A 22,600-nucleotide genomic window follows, 5' to 3' on the forward strand; every position below is an offset into this window, starting at 1 on the left:
ATGCTCTGTAAAATATTATATGCAGCTCCCCGGAAGAAGTCAGTGGTGGTTCTAGTATCCAGAAACACTAGAATTTGTTAGTAATAGAGACATACCAGTCTGCTGAAAAGTTCTGTTTCCTTTTTCACCAGCTGGATGTAGTTCCTTGCCTCAGAATTAGAAAAGTGATGAGAAAGGCAAGAAAATTGTTCTAATTCTATTGCTATACCTGAGCATGTTCTGAGTTTCCTCAGTCTGCAAAATCCCTGGCCTTTTCTCTGCTTTTGGCCCTTGGCTGAGGACATTCTCCAATAGGGAGTACTTTTCTGACTCCTGTCTATAGGGAGTACCCAGATGGATGCTGAGCCTGAACAGGGTGGAAGCAGAGGAGAGCCTCTGGTGTCTAAAATTCTCAACATAAGATCTATTTTGGGGGAAGATTCATTTGCAGGAGTCTCTTTGGATAGAGGGAAAAAATTAATATATACTTTGAAAAGTTTATTCACTAAATCTAAATAATTGACAAGAAATATTTGTTCAGTTTGCATCAAACATTGAAGATCTGCTTAAAAATTTCATTTATTTGTATAGTCATTCATTTATATTGCCAGTCTGTAAATATTTTCTGAATGATTTTAGTAAAGGAACCACAAAAAGTTTTTTTTTTAATTAATTTATTTTATTTATTTTTGCTGGGTTGGGTCTTCGTTGCTGCGCGTGGGCTTTGTTGCAGCGAGCGGGGGCTACTCTTTGTTGCGGTGCGTGGGCTTCTCATTGCGGTGGCTTCTCTGTTGCGGCGAGCGGGGGCTTCAGGAGTTGCTGTGCGTGGGCTTAGTTGCTCTGCGTCATGTGGGATCTTCCAGGACCAGGGCTCGAACCCGTGTCCCCTGCATTGGCAGGCGGATTCTTAACCACTGCACCACCAGGGAAGTCCACAGAAAGTTTTAGTTCATAAAATTATCATCTCCTAGACGACTTCTGTATCAAGTTTAAATTTCTCTGTTTGATTTCTAAGTCATTCACAACCTAAAACTGTCCTACCTGTACAGACATATTTCCTTCATTTCCTCAAAACTTGCTGTCTTTGAGCTTACTACTTTGCTTACCTATGGAACATTGCTTATTCTCTTCATGTTTTCACTCAGTATTCCAAATCACTAGACCATGGGTTGTATGTCAAAGACTCTGTTTTGCCAAGTACTCAATTCTCAATGTCTAGCACAGTTCCTGGGGGTGAACAGTTAATAATATTTACTGAATGAAAGGAAGGAAGAAATGGAGAAAGAGAGGGTGAGAGGGAGGAACTGTTGTCTATCCTGTCTTTCTTATACCTTTCCAGACTTGCCTCATCTTTTAAGGTCTGTTTTCTCCACAGACTCCTCTGACTTCCCTGGTCTTTATTCATATCTCAAACCTAGACCTCAGAATTTAACATTATTTACAAACTTTCTTGTTTTCTTGGTTATACAATTTCATGTGCACTGTTGTTCCAGTTTGGTGTGAGCTCCTTGAAGATGAGAAGGATCATACATCTGTACAGTTTTTCAAAAAATTGTACATTAACCTTTATTCACCAAACATTTACTGCAGTGCATGCTTCCTTCAGAGCATCCTTTGTACAAAGTACTGGCAAATAAACACAGTATGTGTTCAGTAACCTTTTGATTATTCATAAAATATATGAGATAACATGAAATAGTGGTAACTCAGTTTGCACATAGTGAAGATAGAACTTTTAAAATTATCTCTTTGCTAACTTTATTGAATTTTTTTTCAGGGAAAGAAACTGAAAAGGCTAAGGAACGTTACGACAAAGCCACGATGAAACTTCATATGTTGCATAATCAGTATGTATTGGCATTGAAAGGGGCGCAGCTTCATCAGAATCAGTATTATGACACTACACTTCCTCTGCTTCTGGATTCCTTACAAAAGATGCAAGAAGAAATGATAAAAGCACTGTAAGATACATTTCCTATTTGATATAAAATCCCTTCATAAAATGATTTTAACTTTTTTTTTTCTGCTAGTTCACCTTTCGTATAAAAATTATCTTTGTTTTGTAAGCTGCATCATTGAACTAGCTCAATGGGTATTTCACACCTCTTCTACCTTGGTTTTCACTTCTGTTTTCCTTTCAGTTTACACTCACTCAACTCTGCAACCTTCTAGCTAGCCCCAAGAATGTCTCTTATTTTTGTATGTTTTTGTTTTGCTCCAGTTAGCTAGAAATTTAGCTGAAAAAAAATCTTTAGTTTGACAGTGTTAGTTTTTTTTTGTTTGTTTGTTTTTGGCCATGCCACACAGCTTGTGGGATCTTAGTTACCCAACCAGGGATTGAACCTGGGCCCTCGGCAGTGAAAGCACAGATTCCTAACTACTGGACTGCCAGGGAATCCCCTTGACAAGTGTTAAGAAGTGGATATCTACCTCCAGAGGATTGGGTTTAAATCTTGAGCAACTGATAAGCCCAAAGGAAATAACTTTTTGGTTTATTTGCCAGCTTTTTGTTGTATGAGATTAAAATGAACAAATGTTTATTGAAGTTCTGCTGTATACAAAGCACCCTGGTGCTTGCAGATGTAGAGATGAGTAGGTCACAATTTTTGCCTTCAAGGAGCAAACAGCGTTGGTCAGTAATTCAAATGCATACATGTTTACCATACAGATCAATTCAATATGCCACCCTATGGTAGACTTCATCCCCTTTATATGCTGGTTTAGGTGATCCCCCATTTCCCAAAAAAAGATAAAGTGTTTTTAGTCAACTTGAATATGTCAACTTTTAAGGGTATTGATGAAATAGTGAAATATCTACTTAAAATATTTAATTCATAAATTTAGTAATGTCTACTTTAAATTACATATTGTTGATCTATAAACGTTGCCTTTCCTACTTTCATTTTATGAATCAATATTTTCTCAAACTCTCCATATGAATCTTCAATAATAGTGTCTTCATCATCACAAGAACATCCTTTTTTGAGACATATAATAGTTTCACACAGTGTATTATCTTTACTTTGTAATAAATTTTTTTAGATCTAGCATTTAAAAAAATCCAAGCATAATATCACTGAAATTGAATCCTATGTCACAAGTACTCATTCATATAACATTAGGAGACTTCTTCCTTTTTTTCCCCATTTGTCTTAAAGATGTGTTAATGATCTCCACATCATAACCACTTACTGTTTTGCTTTTTAAGAATTAGCTAGATAGTCTTATTTATATTAATATCATTCAGTACTTTCAATTGTGAGGTCATAACCCCAGGGATATTTACTAAATCTGTATTAAATTTCTCTGCCTCCCTCTTTTCTTTAAACTGTGTCTATCAGGTCATTTCTGTAATCATTCCAAGCTAGCATTGCCTGAAGCAGTTTGAATTTAATTTTTTTTTAACCCAAACAGTATTTTGCTGTTCAGACTGAAGTAATTGAGAGAATGCTTCATAATAAGAGAAATTTTGTAGGATTACTTTTTATGAGTGATGATTTTGGAAAAGAAAAACAAACAAGGCCTTATATTTATTTGGGTATATGCAGGATAAGCTTGTTTGTCCACACTTTTTAAGGCTACTAATGAGCAATGGTATATTTTTACAGCATAGCATTCTTAAGTTGGAGATTGGGTCTTTGTAACAGAATAGTTTTTCCTTTTGCATTTATTAGATAAGCCTAATAACTTTTATGATTATTTTTGCTACTAACTGGAGGTCAGGAGAAGATTGAGATGTCATTGAAGGTATAAACCAATTAAACTCTGTAAATATAATATGAAAAAGAGCAGAGGCCCAGGAGCAAGAGAAGAACCAGGAGCTAGGGCATGTGAGGAAGTGGCAGGCACTGAACGAAACATTAAATAGACAGGAGTTCATCCACAGTTCCATGTTACGGAATCAGCATTTCAGTGGTGATGTTTAGAAACGGAAAGTGGTTAGCACTGGCTTACACTTTGGATATGTTAGATAGATATTGGAAGATGTAATGCCTTACTCTAGATCATTTACAATTATTATATTATATCAAATGTAAGTTGTTAATCTGTACACGTGTATAATCCCTTCACTTCACTATCCAGGTATATGAAATAAGGTGGTGTGTTAAATCACCATCTGTAAAAATTGACATTATATTTCATATTGTTTTAAATCCTTTTTGGGCCTATGTTTCCCTGATAAAACTTTAAAATGTTGTTAAATTTTCTTTTCTTTTCAGGAAAGGTATATTTGATGAATACAGCCAGATAACCAGTCTTGTTACAGAGGAAATAGTGAATGTCCATAAAGAGATTCAAATGTCAGTTGAACAGATAGACCCTGGCACAGAATACAATAATTTCATAGATGTTCACAGGTATGTATGATATTTTCATTCTTTCAGTATTTATGACAGTATTACTTTTTTTTTAACCATATAATATTTAACTGAATTAAAATAAGAAATATTGAAGAGCTTATTAGGAAATAGTCTATTTCATTATTAATTTGTTTTTAATTATTTTCAAAATCCTTTCTTGATGATAACTAATTTATATAATGATCTTGAAAAGTTTTTCAGTTGTTACTACATCACTGCTTAAACCCATATTAATCCATGAAATTGTATTTTCTTTTTAACAATTATATAATAATAATAAACATGGTTTTCTATTTGTGTTAAACTTTATAGTAATAATAGATCAATTATTTTTTCATGCATGCATCATCTTATTTTATACTCATTACCATTGAGGAAGGAATAAAGCAGGTTAATACCTGTATTCTACAAATGAGGAAGCTAAGCTGAAATTAGTTGACTAGATCTTTGAGGCCTAAGGTTTAGTTTGATTTATTCTATTTGTTTTTACTCTACTTTGTTAACATAATTTTAAATAAGAACAAATATTCTGCCTTTGGTATGTACTAAGACATATTATGATAGTACATTCATATTGATAAAAATTATTTGGCATACTTTACTAGAACGACGGCTGCTAAGGAGCAAGAAATTGAGTTTGATACTTCCTTACTAGAAGACAATGAAAATCTACAGGCAAATGAGATTATGTGGAATAATTTAACAGCAGAAAGTTTGCAAGTAATGTAAGTATTTAGAAAATCTGAAGCTTAAATATTAGTGTTACTACTTACAGTTAAACTTTATCAGATTTAAAATTCTAATTTTTATTTTCTTGGAAGTAATGAAAAGTAAATTAAACATGAACTGATCTTTGGTCAGAGTGAAATGTTTTGAGAAATATGTTAACTTTACCCATTATCATCACTAATTTCGGTAATTCTGAAAATCAAAATTCTGTGTGATGTTACATTCATTTGCCCAGTTATTGCTGATATCTTATATTGGAATAATGCTTTATTGTTTCCAAAATTTATAGAAAATTTTTTTATCCCATTTCATTCTCTAAATAGCAGAACCATTTTGGAAATGAGGACATTGAGTGTTAGAGATAAGAAGAGACTTACAGATGTCAGAAGCATTTAGTATAAAAATTTGACTTTTGAGTTCTTTTCTCTTTATAAGCAGAAGTATCTTCCGTTATAGGCTATTATATCAATTCCTTTTTCACTTTTTGTTATTATTGCATAAAATTTTAAAAGACTTTTAAGAAATCTTAATGTGTTTTTTGTCCTTTTCAAACATTTAAGGCTATTAACAGTACATTTTAAAATTTAGAAAACATAATTAAGGCATTCTACTTTTAAAGTATATTTAAAGATATTTAACCTCTCTGCTGATTTTGTTCAGGAGCAACACAAAGAAACTTAATATTTATTAATAAGTGTTGTATGTACCTATACCTGTGTGAGAACTACAGCCAGAAATGATTACATACTTACTTTCTTTTCAGTATTGGACATGTTATATCATCTGACTTACTGAAATTTTACCTCAAAAGACACAGCCGAAAGTTCCTATCTATGTAATTAAGCAATCTCCCTTCTGTTGTTCAGTGACGTTGTAGTGTTACAGATAATTAAGTGGTAGGATCCTGGGACTAGCTCTTGGTAAGGGGTTTAATGTATTTAAAGTCGTCCAGATGGAATGAAGAAACTAACAAATGCTTGTTGAATTACCTTGTCCAAGATGAAGGCTTAATAGTTACCGGGGAGTGACCGTTGATGAGAGGAATGGAGGGATGGGAGTACCCTGCATTAGAGGGTCTTTTTGAGCAGCCATAATGCGATTCTTGAAGCTATTTCTCAAGTTTTAAGACCCTTCTCAGGAATCTCTCTTTGACTTTAGGTATACTCTTACAATGTCAGCTATCTCTAAACCAGTGGTTCTCACCCTGGGCAATTTTTGTTCCCAGGGGACATTTGACAATGTCTGAGATATTTTTATTTACCAGTTGGGAAGGTAGAGGCCATGGATGCTGCTAAGCAGCCTACAGTTCACAGGACAGCCTCCAACAACAAAGAATTATCTACCAAAAATGTCAGTAGGGCCAAGGTTGAGAAACTCTGCTCTTAACAATAGAGTTGAATGCATGTCATAAAATAGATGGTAAAGTTTCTCAATTCTTGGGTAGTGACAAATTCCATTCCTTAATTCCTGTGCTGCTTGGTGAAGGAACATGACATAAATTACTCTTGTTTTTTTAAGTCATCATATTGACCCCAAATAATTCATTCATTTACTCATCAAAATATATTTACTGTGTGTTTAAGGTTGTAAGGTTTAATACATTCAAGGAGTTTATGCTACAGTTGATCAATTTAATTTAATACACCAAGAAGGAATGAGCATATAGATATTGGAGTGTTATGAGGTAAAATTAAAAATAGCTACCTGTTATAAGCTTATGTAAAATAAGAGATTTTGTGACCAAAGAAGAATTTGTTTTATTGCTTTTTAGGGTATAATTAGAGCAAAACTAGTTATATTCATAAATCATTATTTCTTAATTGTGGTGATGAAGCAATGAACAAAAATGCAATAAATTAATAATAAATTAATAAATAAATAATAAATTAAAGGTAATAAATCTTTGACAATGTGATAGATTTAATTGCTTACCTCTTACTGAGGCAAAACTTTAGCTATATTTTGTTGAACAGTGTCTAAATTCAGGATATGAGTTTAAGATTAGACTTTCCTCAAGAATTTTATTCCAAGAATGAGTTATTCAGTGTGTCTATTGGCACTGCTAAAATATTCTAAATTAATTCCATTAAAACATATATGTATGTATATATATGTGTGTATATATATTTTAATGTAAGAGGAAAATCTTTCTTTTTACCATAATGTTAGTGTATTAAATGTAAACTTATATCTTTTCTTTCCTGAGGTATTGATTTGATAATTTTGTTGTTTATGTTGGAATATTCGGTGCAATAGAAATGAATGAAACAAATGAACACATAGTTTCCAGAAAAATAAACACAAATGACCAGTAATCCTGTGACAATGAAAGAAATATACATTTTTAAAAAAAGAAGCTATTTCAACTACCAGCTTGGCAAGGATTACGTAATTTGATAGTACCCAGCGTTGTGTAGGATATGGGAAAATAAGCCTTCTTATAAAGTCTTGGCAGAAATGTAAATTAGTATAACCTTTTGGGAGAATAATTTGGCAATATACATCAAAATTCAACTTGCAAACCTTTTAACTTAGAAATTCCACTCCTAGGACTTTAGCATACAAGTACTCAAAGATACATGTACAAGCGTAACATATTGAGTTGGTTGGGTCTGAATCCTAACAGTATGACTTATTACCTTTGTGAAACTGGACGATTATTTAATCCTTTTATGCCTCATTTTCCTCAAAATGTAAAATGGTAATAATAATGTCACCCAATTCATAGTATTGTTATGAAGATTACATGTATGAGTAAATGTGGAATACTTAGAAGAGTCCCTGGCACATAGTAAGTTCTGTGTATTAGGTTTTTTTTTAATGGAAGTATAGTTGATTTACAATATTATATAAGTTACAGGTGTACAATATAGTGATTCACAATTTTTAAAGGTTATACTCCATTTAGTTATTATCAAATATTGGCTATATTTCCTATGTTGTACAATATATTCTTGTAGCTTATTTTATATATAATAGTTTGTATGTTTTAATTCCTTACCCCTATACTGTCCCTCCCTACTTCGGACTCCCCACTTGTAACCACTAGTTAGTTCTCTATATCTGTAAGTCTATTTCTTTCTTTGTTATATTCACTAGTTTGTTATATTTTTGGATTCCGCATATGAGTGATATCATACAGTATTTGTCTTTCTCTGTCTGACTTATTTCACTTAGCAAATACCCTCCAAGTCCATCCATGTTGCTGCAAATGGCAACATTTCATTCTTTTTTATGGCTGAGTAGTATTCCATTGTATGTGTGTATATATATATATATATATATATATATATATATATATATATATACACACCGCATCTTTTTCTATCTATTCATCTTTGATGGACACTTCAGTTGCTTCCATGTCTTGACAGTTGTCAGTAATGTGGCTGTGAACATTGGGGTACATGTATCTTTTCAAATTAGCATTTTTATTTTTCCAGATATATACCCAGGAGTGGAATTGCAGAGTCATATGGTAGCTCTATTGTTAGTTTTTTGAGAAACCTCCATACTGTTTTCCATAGTGGTTGTACCAATTGACATTCCTACGAGCAGTGTACGAGGGTTCCCTTTTTCCACATCCTTGCCAACATTTGTTATTTGTGTTCTTTTTTTGATAGCCATTCTGACAGGTGTGAGGTGATATCTTATTGTGGTTTTGATTTGCATTTCCCTGATGATTAACTACGTTGAGCCTCTTTTCATGTGTCTGTTGGCTGTTTGCATGTCATCTTTGGGAAAATGTCTATTCAGGTCTTCTGCCCATATTTTAATCAGGTTGTTTGGTTTTTTTTTTTGATGTTGAGTTGTATGAGCTGTTTATAACTGTTGGATATTAACCCCTTATTGGTCATATCATTTGCAAATATTTTCTCCCATTCAGTAGGTTGTCTTTTTGTTTTGTCGATGCTTTCCTTTGTGATGCAAAAATCTTTAAGTTTAATTAGGTCCCATTTGTTTATTTTTGCCTTTATTTCCTTTGCCTTAGGAGACAGATCCAAAAAAGAATTTCTATGATTTATGTGAAAGAGTGTTCTGCCTGTATTTTCCTCTAGGAGTTTTATGGTTTCCTATCTTACATTTAGGTCTTCAATTCATTTTGAGTTTATTTTTGTACATGGTATTAGAGAATGTTCTAATTTCATTCTTTTATATGTAGCTGTTCTGTTTTCCCAGCATCACTTATTGAAGAGACTGTCTTTTCTCCATTGTATATTCTTGCCTCCTTTGTCGTAGGTTAATTAACTGTAAGTATGTGAGTTTTTTTCTGGGCTCTCTATTCTGTTCCATTGATGTATGTGTCTGTTTTTGTGCCAATACCATACTGTTTTCACTACTGTAGCTTTGTAGTATAATCTGAAATCAGGGAGCATGATTCCTCCAGCTCTGTTCTATTTGTTTTGGCTATTTGGGGTCTTCTGTGTTTCTATGTATTGGTTTTTGTTCTTTTTTTGTTTTGTTTTGTTTCTTTGCGGTATGTGGGCCTCTCACTGTTGTGGCCTCTCCCGTTGCGGAGCACAGGCTCCGGACGTGCAGGCTCAGTGGCCATGGCTCATGGGCCCAGCTGCTCTGCGGCATGTGGGATCTTCCTGGACCGGGGAATGAACCCTTGTCCCCTGCATTGGCAGGCGGACTCTCAACCACTGCGCCACCAGGGAAGCCCTGTTCTTGTTTTTTAAATTACTGCTTGGGGTGGTTTTGTACGTTAAGGACTCTGAGCACAATGCTTAGGTTTTTCAGGGGCCTTTGGCTGTGTTTGAGATCTGAAAGATTTTTGTTAGTTCCAAAATATGAAAAGAAAACTGTTTCAAGGTATAATACTATGTCATCTTCATTAATTATTAAATTTGGTATATACAAAACATCTTAAACAATTTGTAGGTTAAACTTACTCACTTATTAATATCTGTGTATGTACACACACACACACACACACACACACACACACACACACACACACACACGCATTTAGTTTGGATAGAGGCCAAGGATTATACAGGTCTCAAAACAGTGACAAAATACTGGAAACACAATAAATATTCATCAATAAGGGATTGGTAAATGAATTATGTTAGGTCTGTACTAACCCCACAATTTTCCCATATTATTCAGGTTTTAAATAGAATAAGATAGGTTTTAATATATGCTTGTATGGAAAGATCACCAGAGTATATGATAAAAAGCAAAAACAAGTTATAGAATAACATTTATGGAATGAATCTATTAATAAAAAAGTACATTTATGTTTGTATATACATAGAACATATTTAGGAATGGAGGTGAATTGATGGGGTATGTAGGGAAGCATGTTGGGGCCAATATTTATAATAATGTTAAATAAATGTGGTTTTATTTCTCATCTGTTTGCAGTTTTATTTGAAAACTTATGTTAGCATGACTCTCTCCAGAATATTAGCTATTTATTTTCCTTCCCATTATGTTAGTTCCTTATCCTTTCACTAAGCATTTTTACCTTAGTCACATTGCTTTATGTAGTTTTAGAATAGAACTCTCTCAAAGCTCTTTTTGAAAATGCTAATATTTTATGGCCTGCGCTTCCTTTTGTTCTGTATTTTTTCTTAGCCCATCTAAAAGCTCTAATGCATTAATAAAGAATGGTATTAAGGAAAACTTCAGAAACATTTTTCTTTGTTTTGCATTCCTTTATGTTTGTTTGAGTGATCAGTGACCCTATCCTTTGTAAAAGGTTACATTTGTTTGGAAATGAGAATCATTAATTTTTGACTTCTGGAGAATTTTTCCATAAATAGAAGTCATGCTGGCAATCTGTCAGACTGCTGATTAGTAGTGACTATGAAACAAAGAAAAAATTGGATTACATTTCTCTTGGACTCTTCAGAATTCTTGGCTAGATGTCAGATGTTGTGGGTGATTTATTAACATCTTTGTTGAATGAATGAGTGAATGAAGATGGTTTTATGGAGAGATTTCAGGGAGTTTCTGAATAGTGAATCTTGTCTCTGGCTTCTTATTAGTATCACTTAGGGAGCTTTAAAAAATGCTGATGCCTGGGACCTGGCCCAAACCAATGAAATCAGATTTTCTGAGAGTTAGATCTAGGCATTGGAATTTTTTGTAAACTCTCCAGGTGATTTTAATGTGCAGACAGGATTTAAAAATCTGCTGTATCCCGTTAAAACTTTTTGTAGAAATGTGTGTTTTACTTTCTGGGGGGAGGGTGTGTGCAAATTTTCAGAGGGCTTCTTAACCCAAAATGGCTAAGGACTACTGCTCTAGTTGAATATCTTTCATATTTAAACAATGTCTTTTTTGTTAAACTTTTCTAACTTATATTCCTCAAGTTGTATAGCATTACTGGGGAAAAATTAGCATTTTTACAGTAGTCTAATCAGAATTTCTTTTTAACTCTGTTTTTTTTCTGATCTACCATACTTCTGGACTAGTCTTGACTTGTAAGGTATTTGAAGTTTAAAGAGATGCCTTTTCCCTGAAGTTATCTCTTTCACTTTGCTAGTCATAAAAAGATACCTGTGAATTTTTTCTTTTTTTTAGATTCCTAAATATAGCATAAAAATTGTTTTCATTAGCAAACACTCATAAATTTAATAGTTTATACTCTTGGTTGCTCTTTATTGTATCATGTAGAGCTTTCACAAGTAAATGCATGAGATTCTGAGATTATTACACAATTAGTATTTATATCTAAAACAAGATTATACAGTGTTGCTGCCTGCCCCCTTTTCAGATTTGATGGAAATCTAATGATATAATAATAAATGACAAAGTTACTGTATTTACCCATCTAAATATGTGCCACAAAGCATTTTTATCATACGCTCATTATTTATCTATCAGCTATAATTATAAAGGTAATACACCCCCCCCCCCCGCACACACACACATATGGAGAGAGAGAGAGAGGAATTCAACTCAGCTATTTGTAGGTTGTTTGTTTATCTCCTATTTACTGGAAATGTTTTTGCATGGTAGATCACTATGTGGTAGAGGGCTATTTCTCAGCCTCTGATAATTTCTAGCACCTGAGATCATGCAGTGCCACGACACACACGTTCAGGTTGTATTACCTTCAGGCTTGAATCTGAGGTTGCTTCCTTTGTCTCTGTCATCTACAGCCTCTCTCCTTCCCCTCCAGCACCCCTTTGACATCTGCCTCATTTTTGGATCACCCTTGTTTGCCAAAGGCTGGAAGAGGTACTATATTTTATTGACTTTAATCATCCATTTATTAAGATTATATATGCAAATATTTCCTCTCATCTAATCACTACTTAATTGACTAATTGGAGACTCAGTAATTTTAGTTCATCCAAATAACTTGAAAAAAAGTCAGGTCTATAAAATTTGGAACATTAGAAGAATATATTTAAGTGTCTGTTGTGTGGGTTTTGGCATTTTGGATAGACGGGGCATCAATTTGTGATCTATTGCAAACTAAAAGCAGGGTAAATGGAGTTATGAATCCATAGTTTAAGTGAGGCAAATTAAAGGTAGTAAGTTGCTCCAAAATATGAACATTAACATGTCTGCCAAAAGAGGAATTTTGATTAATTTTAGTAAAACGGTATAGAGTAAAGGTCCTGTTTAGTTCTTTTGTTGACTCAATTTTCTAGTTTCAAATGAGGTCTCTTTATCATAAGTTGTTATTATCTATCAGTAGGAAATATATTTGAATTCTAGAAGACTGTGTTTAGCTCTCTAGTCATATTCTAAAGTAAAGCCCAACTGCAGGCCTCATGTTTCCCAGTACATTTTAAAAAATTTAAAGTCAGAACATGTTTAACTTTTACAGTGGAATATAAATAAGATCTCTTAATTGAAGAATGGTAATTCTCTGTGTGGAAAAGTGATTATCTTGGATTTTTTGAGATATGAGTTAGCAAACTATAGCCTGTAGGTCAAATCCAGCTAACCACTTGTTTTGAGCAGTCTATGAGCCAAGACTGCTCATTACACTTTTAAATGGTTAAACAAATCAAAAGAAGAACTATATTTTGTGATATAAAATATAGTGTTTATATGTTTATATGAAATTTAAACATCAGAGTACATAAATAAAGTTATATTGGAACACAGCCATGCTAATTCATTTACCTGTTGTCTATGGGTGCTTTCCTGCTACAGTGGCAGAGTTGAGCAGTTGTGACCATATATGGCATTCTCATCACTTCACACTGCTGCTTGGCATACTATAAATCACAGTGACGTGGTTATAATTCAACAGTGTTTTGAATGCCATACATATCATTGTACTACAGCATTTACTTACTTTTTATTATCAGTGCATGCATGTCATGTCAAAACAAGAAAAGAAGAGAAAATATATTTGGATGTCACACTTTAAGACACAGTGGAGTGTGGATTATTTTGTTATTGAATTAGATGGCAAAGCATTGTGTTTATCATGCACTGGCACTATGGCTGTGCTAAAATAATAAATGTTGACATTATCAGACTAAACACTCATCTCAATATTACTGACTCACAGGAGAGCACTAGTCAGAAAAATTAAAAAAGTTAAACTGGAATACCTCATCACAGCAGACTTTCTTCAGAAAAATAAAATATGAAAATGTGGATGAAGCCAAAATAAGTTTATGGGTGGCTTATTTGTTTGCCAAGCAAAAAAAGCCATTTATCAGTGGTAAATTAATTAAATAGTGTTTTACTGCAGTAACTGAAGAAATATGTCGAGAGAAAATAAGTTTATGACCATTACTCTTTTAGCAAGAACATTTGCTTGAAGGGTTGAAAACACTGGGGCTAAATCGTTAGTAAATTAAAAAAACACGACAAATGATTTCAACTAAAGAATTACTTTTGATGAATAAATAGCCTGTGTGGATCAACTACAAACAATATTTTCATTGAAGTTGAGAAAACACTAATTCAGTACAAATTGAAGTGGAGTTTGTTACATCTGTTAAGATGTAATTTTACAACTGATGTTGTTAAAAATACGTGTGTATCAGAAGAAGGTTTAGTTGAACAAATTTACAAAGCTTGTGAAAATGTTAGGTGTTTAAATCCTGTGGTTATTCATTGTATTATTCAATAGTAGGCACTTTGTGAAAAATGTTGTAATCTAATCATATGGTTATTGAACCAATAATGTCAACAGTGAACTTCATTTGCTCTCCTGGACTTGACTATCATCAATTTCATGGATTTTTGTCAGAAATTGAAACTGAATATCCTGAATTGCCTTATCATATAGGACTCTGATGATTTAGAACTGGTAAAGTTTTATTGTGATTTCTTTAGAGCTCAGAGTCATGATGAAAATTGTTTTAAAAATCAGAATATCCCTTTCACCAATGGAGAGACTTTCACCAATGGACAGATCATCCAAAATGAAAATAAATAAGAAAACACAAGCTTTAAATGATACATTAAACAAGACGGACTTAATTGATATTTATAGGACAGTCCATCCAAAAACAACAGAATACACATTTTTCTCAAGTGCTCAGGGAACATTCTCCAGGATAGATCATATCTTAGGTCACAAATCAAGCCTTGGTAAATTTAATAAAATTGAAATTGTATCAAGTATCTTTTCTAACCACAGTGCTATGAGACTAGATATCAATTACAGGAAAAGATCTGTAAAAAATACAAACACGTGGAGGCTAAACATTACACTACTTAATAACGAAGTGATCATGGAAGAAATCAAAGAGGAAATAAAAAAATACCTAGAAAAAAATGACAATGGAGACACGATGACGCAAAACCTATGGGATGCAGCAAAAGCAGTTCTAAGAGGGAAGTTTATAGCAATACAATCCTACCTTAAGAAATAGGAAACTTCTCGAGTAAACAACCTAACCTTGCACCTCAAGCAATTAGAGAAAGAAGAACAAAAAAACCCCAAAGTTAGCAGAAGGAAAGGAATCATAAAGATCAGATAGGAAATAAATGAGAAAGAAATGAAGGAAACAATAGCAAAGATCAATAAAACTAAAAGCTGGTTCTTTGAGAAGATAAACAAAATTGATAAACCACTAGCCAGACTCATCAAGAAAAAAAGGGAGAAGACTCAAATCAATAGAGTTAGAAATGAAAAAGGAGAAGTAACAACTGACACTGCAGAAATACAAAAGATAATGAGAGATTACTACAAGCAACTCTATGCCAATAAAATGGACAACCTGGAAAAAATGGACAAAGTCTTAGAAATGCGCAACCTGCCAAGACTAAATCAGGAAGAAATAGAAAATATGAACAGACCAATCACAAGCACTGAAATTGAAACTGATTAAAAGTCTTCCAACAGGGCTTCCCTGGTGGCGCGGTGGTTGAGAGTCCGCCTGCTGATGCAGGAGGCGTGGGTTCGTGCCCCGGTCCGGGAGGATCCCACGTGCCGTGGAGCGGCTGGGCCCATGAGCCATGGCCGCTGAGCCTGTGCGTCCGGAGCCTGTGCTCCGCAATGGGAGAGGCCACAGCAGTGAGAGGCCCGTGTACCGCAAAAAAAAAAAAAAAAAAAGTCTTCCAACAAACAAAAGCCCAGGACCAGATGGCTTCACAGGCGAATTCTATCAAACATTTAGAGAACAGCTAACACCTATCCTCAAACTCTTCCAAAATATAGCAGAGGGAGGAATACTCCCAAACTCATTCTACGAGGCCACCATCACCTTGAGACCAAAACCAGACAAGAATGTAACAAAGAAAGAAAACTACAGGCCAATATCACTGATGAACATAGATGCAAAAATCCTCAACAAAATACTAGCAAACAGAATCCAACAGCACATTAAAAGGATCATACACGATGATCAAGTAGGGTTTACTCCAGGAATGTAAGGATTCTTTAATATACGCAAATCAATCAACGTGATACACCATATTAACAAACTGAAGGAGAAAAACCATATGATCATCTCAATAGATGCAGAGGAAACTTTCGACAAAACTCAACACCCATTTATGATAAAAACCCTGCAGAAAGTGCGCATAGAGGGAACTTTCCTCAATATAATAAAGGCCATATATGACAAACCCACAGCCAACATCGTTCTCAATGGTAAAAAACTGAAAGCATCTCCACTAAGATCAGTAACAAGACAAGGTTGCCCACTCTAACCACTCTTATTCAACATAGTTTTGGAAGTTTTAGCCACAGCAATCAGCGAAGAAAAGGAAATAAAAAGAATCCAATTCGGAAAAGAAGAAGTAAAGCTATCACTGTTTGCAGATGACATGATACTATACATAGAGTATCCTAAAGATGCTACCAGAAAACTACTAGAGCTAATCAATGAATTTGGTAAAGTATCAGGATACAAAATTAATGCACAAAAATCTCTGGCATTCCTATAAACTAATGAATAAAAATTTGAAAGTGAAATCAAGAAAACACTCCCATTTACCATTGCAACAAAAAGAATAAAATACCTAGGAATAAACCTACCTAAGGAGACAAAAGACCTGTATGCAGAAAATTATAAGACACTGATGAAGGAAATTAAAAATGATACAAACAGATGGAGAGATATACCATGTTCTTGGATTGGAAGAATCAACATTGTGAAAATGACTCTACTACTCAAAGCAATCTACAGATTCAAGGCAAACCCTATCAAACTACCACTGGTGTTTTTCACAGAACTAGAACAAGAAATTTCACAATTTGTATGGAAACACAAAAGACCCCAAATAGCCAAAGCAATCTTGAGAACGAAAAACGGAGCTGGAGGAATCAGGCTCCCTGACTTCAGACTATACTACAAAGCTACAGTAATCAAGACAGTATGGTACTGGCACAAAAATAGAAAGATAGATCAATGGAACAGGATAGAAAGCCCAGAGATAAACCCATGCACATATGGTCACCTTATCTTTGATGAAGGAGGCAGGAATGTACAGTGGAGAAAGGACGGCCTCTTCAATAAATGATGCTGGGAAACCTGGACAGGTACATGTAAAAGTATGAAATTAGATCACTTCCTAACACCATACAAAAAATAAGCTCAAAATGGATTAAAGACCTAAATGTAAGGCCAGACACTATCAAACTCTTAGAGGAAAACATAGGCAGAACACTCTACGACATAAACCATAGCAAGATCTTTTTTGACCCACTTCCTAGAGAAGTGGAAATAAAAACAAAAATAAACAAATGGGACCTAATGAAACTTCAAAGCTTTTGCACAGCAAAGGAAACCATAAACAAGACCAGAAGACAACCCTCAGTATGGGAGAAAATATTTGCAAATGGAGCAACTGACAAAGGATTAATCTCCAAAATTTACAAGCAGCTCATGCAGCTCAATTAGAAAAAAGCAAACAACCCAATCCAAAAATGGGCAGAAGCCCTAAATAGACAGTTCTCCAAAGAAGATATACAGACTGCCAACAGACACATGAAAGAATGCTCAACATCATTAATCATTAGAGAAATGCAAATCAAAACTACAATGAGATATCATCTCACAGCAGTCAGAATGGCCATCATCAAAAAATCTAGAAACCATAAATGCTGGAGAGGGTGTGGAGAAAAGGGAACACTCTTGCATTGCTGGTGGGAATGTGAATCAGTACAGCCACTATGGAGAACAGTATGGAGGTTCCTTAAAAAACTACAAATAGAACTACCATATGACCCAGCAATCCCACTACTGGGCATATACCCTGAGAAAAGCATAATTCAAAAACAGTCATGTAGCAAAATGTTCATTGCAGCTCTATTTACAGTAGACCAGAGATGGAAACAACCTATGTGCCCATAATCAGATGAATGGATAAAGAAGATGTGACACATATGTACAATGGAATATTACTCAGACATAAAAAGAAACGAAATTGAGCTATTTGTAATGAGGTGGATAGACCTAGAGTCTGTCATGCAGAGTGAAGTAAGAAAGAGAAAGACAAATACCGTATGCTAACACATATATATGGAACTGAAGAAAAAAAAATGTCATGAAGAACCTAGGTGTAGGACAGGAATAAAGACACAGACCTACTAGAGAATGGACTTGAGGATATGCGGAGGGGTAAGGGTAAGCTGTGACAAAGTGAGAGAGTGGCATGGACATATATGCACTACCAAACGTAAAGTAGATAGCTAGTGTGATGCAGCCGCATAGCACAGGGAGATCAGCTTGGTGCTTTGTGACCGCCTGGAGGGGTGGGATAGGGAGGGTGGGAGGGAGGGAGATGCCAGAGGGAAGAGAAATGGGAACATATGTATATGTATAACTGATTCACTTTGTTATGAAGCAGAAACTAACACATCATTGTAAAGCAATTATACTCCAATAAAGATGTAAAAAAAAAAAGAAAAGAATTTCCCTCAACCATTGTTATTGAACACTAAATTCTAAAAGCTTTGGAAATTAGCTATGTAATGAATTAAACCTAAAATTACAATATCATTCTGTGCTTACATATAGAACTTATACTCCATTAATGTCAGGATGACAACTAATGTTGTTTGAATCCCAGGTAATGTCAGGCAGTTTTATATACTTCCTGTACTGTCAAACATTAAAACATGAAGCCAGATCACCATTCCCACCAAATTTGTAGCTGATGTATTTTTTGAGCTCAAACTACATTTCCAGGTGTGAATTTTGGACTTCGGTACAAATATTTTGACATTTCAAAATCCATTTAACTGTGCAGTTGAGGAATTCCCACATAACTTTCAATTAGAAGTGATGAATCTGCAACGTACTGACATGCTAAAAAGCATGCAATATAATTTTATAAATGCTTGCTAAGCAATAAATATGCTCAATTAAAATATGCTCATGGATTGATACTAGTATTTGGCAGTACCTATCTTTTCAAAGTGAAATACATAAAATCTCATTACATATCTTCATTTACAAGTGAATATTATAGTGGATTTTGTTGATAAGCACTAACTTTGAGTCCCAGTGAAAGGAAATAATAGCACCCTCGAAAGATTTCTGTCCTTATTAGTAGACTGGTGTTACAATAAATTGTACCCAGTTATTATTATATTTTGAATTTGTCGATAAAATATTTGTGAATATTTTTTTCTCTTTTGCTATATTAATACTTATATAATATCCTTGATTTTGCCTCATGGGGGCAAAGCCTAAAATATTTACTCTCCAGACTTTTATAGAAAATGTTTGCTGACTTTTGTTGTAAGGAATGACACCAATTTAACCCATTGGAATGTCTGAATCAACCTTATCAATTAATGGAATGACAAATAATGCAGTACTCTCAATGTTAAGCAGGACCTCGGGTTTTGTTATGTCTGTTTTTGGCTGTTTTCATTTATAATCTTAACTCGATTTTGGTCTTTGTTTAAACATATACTGCAGTTATATTGGATTGTGTTAGGGAAATACTTTTTGAGTGAGTGAGTTGGGAAGATTTGGAAATATGTAAAATGTTAGAAGGCAGATGATATGTTAGAAGGACAGTTTGATCTTAACCAAATAAATCATGGAAGGCAGGTGGATTTTTTGTATTGAGGTGGATTAGGTTGTATATTAGGAGAAATTCACAACTTTTGCTTGGTTGGTTAGGAGCCATCCTCTTCGGTTTAGTCTGTTTAATCTTGAGAAAAGCTAATAGATTTGTGACATGGGAGAGAAGGTCATCCATAAATTGCTATGCTGCTGCAATTGTATTTTAAGAAAGAGTTTCCAAGAAATGGTTTATTTCTTCAATTTATGTAATAGAGAAGAAGTAAATAAGTAATAGAAGTAAGTAATAGAAGTAATAGAGAAGAAGAGTTGTCAGAAAAATTACTTCAGGCAACTGTAACCCTTATTCCACTTGGGTTTTTATTAACCCAAATGTCACAATTAATGTGACAGTATTAGGAATTTGCAATTCATAATGTTTTAGGAAGTTGGGTCTCTTTAAGAGTGCTGTATGATTTAAATAATAATAGCCAATGGTTTGAAGATATACAAAGTATTGTTATAAGTATTAGAAGCTTGTTATTATCCACAATAATTGCTTTAAGCTTTTGTATCTTTTAAATACAACCAAATTTTTAAAAATTTTCTAACTAATACATGTGGGTGATAAAACTGCAAAATATAAGCATATGAATGTATATAAATTGTATTCCTAAGTGGAGTCATTCTATACATACTCTTGCATCATCTACTTTTCTTAACATATATGAAATCTTCTTAGTAGTGTACAGTGCTTTCCTGCTTTCGTGTATGTAACACAATTCATTTAATTTAGTTATTTATTGGTGGACATTTATGTTATTTCTACTGTAGATTTTTTTATTGCCAGCGGCAGATGCAGATTCTGTCGAGCCTGAAGCTTACAAAATTTGGAGGGGAGGAACATCTAACAGAAAAGCTATACAAATTTGCAAATATAAAATTAAGTATGGGGCCTTGGAATGTATCATGCAGGTGTGGTTTCTGAAGGTTATGTGTCATTAGCATCATAGTAAATTCACCTTTGGTTATTGCGAGTATAAGTCGTGGCACAGTAAACATCCTTGTATTTACAGCTTTGTACACTGTTGAAGCATATATATTGGATAAATTTTGTGAGGTGGAATTACTAAGATGGAGAATATTAGTTGTTAAGATCATGGACTTAGAGTTTAAGCTGCCTGGGCTCTAATACCAGGTCTTCCACATACCAGCTCTGTGAACTTGGACAAGATCCTTAACCTCTCTGTACTTCAGTTCCTCATATGATAATGAAAATAATACTAATAGTTTTGTTATAAGACTGATGTGAATTTAAGTGCTATTTCTAAAGTGCTTAAAACTGTGCTTGTCAGTCAGTACATGTTAAGTATTATGTCAGTTTTGTGAGTTTTTTTTAATGAGATAGTGTCATTTTATGACATTTAGATATTTGCGTCATGATTCTTTAAGTATACCATGATATCTAATTAAAAATTTTAAATAAGCCTTTTGAACTGTTACTGTTATATTTGTGTACAGAACATATACAACAATGACATCGTAGTGAATAGTTCTTTGAAATTTGCAAACTATTTTTATGTTTATTAAGTCATCTATATATAACCTGTATATACTGGAATGTTTTCCTCTTAATTCATTCCACTCCAGGTGGAGAAAAGGGACAATATTTTCCCCATATAATTCCATTCTTCTAAATCTTCTTTGTCTTTTGTACTTTGAATTTGCAACCGTGGGTCTGTAGAGATTTAGAAATATTAAGAAATTTTGACTTCAAAGGCTTATCTTTACTCAATTTTTTATTTAAGAAGACTTTGCATAAAGCTCTGCTATGCTTTGTTTGCGCTAAGGCTGTAAAAGATTAAAGCCTGAAGAAGAGGTACTATTTTTTTTGACATGATCAAGAGCGAGATAAAGTAGGGGAAACTAATATTATTATTCCTTTTTCTGTGATCTTCTTCTCCTTCCCTTTTTCTTGTCTCCTTTCTTTCTTCCTCCAGCCTTCATTGCTCAACGTAACAGGTAGTAAATTCTAGCTAACATAACAGACCTGCCAGAGAACAGAAGTATTACTAGCTCTTCTAGGCCTTTGTTTTAACTTCTAGGACCTTTCCAGCTCTTTAGAGAATCTAATAAGCTGGTGGTAGGTTTCTTTCTCTTTCTGGGTTAAAATTGTTTTAGCACAAATCAGAAATTTGAAAAGAAATCACGAGTACCACCTCATTCTTCTCACAAATGAGCTGACATGTGTACGTCACAAGTTTAGCATAAACAAAACTTCATATTTAATTCTTCATTGAAAGCTTATATGATATTTTTCAGAAGGCTGAATGATTGCTAAAGGAAGTAGAAAGTATTAGCAGATTTGGATTTTAATATACTTGGCTAGAATTGCCACGTGCCAGTGGTCTCTGATAGAGGGAGTTAGGCAGTCTAAGGTGGTTTAAACAATGGATCAGGACTCTGGCTTTCACCTCATTCCTCCCTTCTTACCCCATTTCAAAGTAAAAAGAGGGCAACACTACAATTAACTAGAGTAACTATGATGCTCACCACAATCAACTGTCTTCCCTTGAATTTTTCCAAGTGATAAATATGAAGAAATCAATAGTAAAACTCCCCATTTTTTGCTTCCTTTTAGATTTGTGGTGAGATTATTACTGTCATGTCACATCAAATCAACATGTATGTGTATGTGTGTGTATATGTGTGTGTATAGAGACATACTGTTTTGTTTGCATCAAGAATAACAAAGACATGCAAGCTTATGTTAATTTCTCATGGAACTGAAATTCTTCACATTTCCAAAAAGTTAGAGTTCTTGGAAATGACACTGTTATAAAGGGAAAAACAACTTTTAATTATGAATGGCTCCTCTACTTTCAATGTAGCATTCTTGCAATTTCTTTACTTTACTTGTCCTTAATTAGGAATAATGTATAAATAATATAACCTGTTCTTGAGTTTTATTTAAAATACACTCAATCCTACCTCTGCCTTGGGAGCAATGTTAACTTTTGCATCCAATGTTAACAAAATATTCTTTAAAAAAATAGAAGACAATTTTTTTTTTCTTTTTTTTTGGCTGTGCCATGTGACCTGTGGGATTGTAGTTCCCCGACCAGGGATCGA

General features: G+C 34.0%; 1 protein-coding gene across 6 annotated transcripts in view; it reads left to right on the forward strand.

The window, feature by feature from the left end:
• FER (FER tyrosine kinase) overlaps positions 1-22,600 on the forward strand; it is a 478,023-nt gene that overhangs the window by 124,419 nt on the left and 331,004 nt on the right. For all 6 annotated transcript variants that reach the window (XM_060143370.1, XM_060143371.1, XM_060143367.1 and 3 more), the window contains 3 exons: positions 1,757-1,940; positions 4,200-4,337; positions 4,946-5,065. In XM_060143370.1, the coding sequence (XP_059999353.1) occupies positions 1,757-1,940; positions 4,200-4,337; positions 4,946-5,065 (442 nt within the window). The remainder of the gene's footprint in view (positions 1-1,756; positions 1,941-4,199; positions 4,338-4,945; positions 5,066-22,600) is intronic.

This window comes from Lagenorhynchus albirostris, chromosome 3 (assembly GCF_949774975.1).
Source record: "Lagenorhynchus albirostris chromosome 3, mLagAlb1.1, whole genome shotgun sequence".
Taxonomy (NCBI): Eukaryota; Metazoa; Chordata; class Mammalia; order Artiodactyla; family Delphinidae; genus Lagenorhynchus; species Lagenorhynchus albirostris.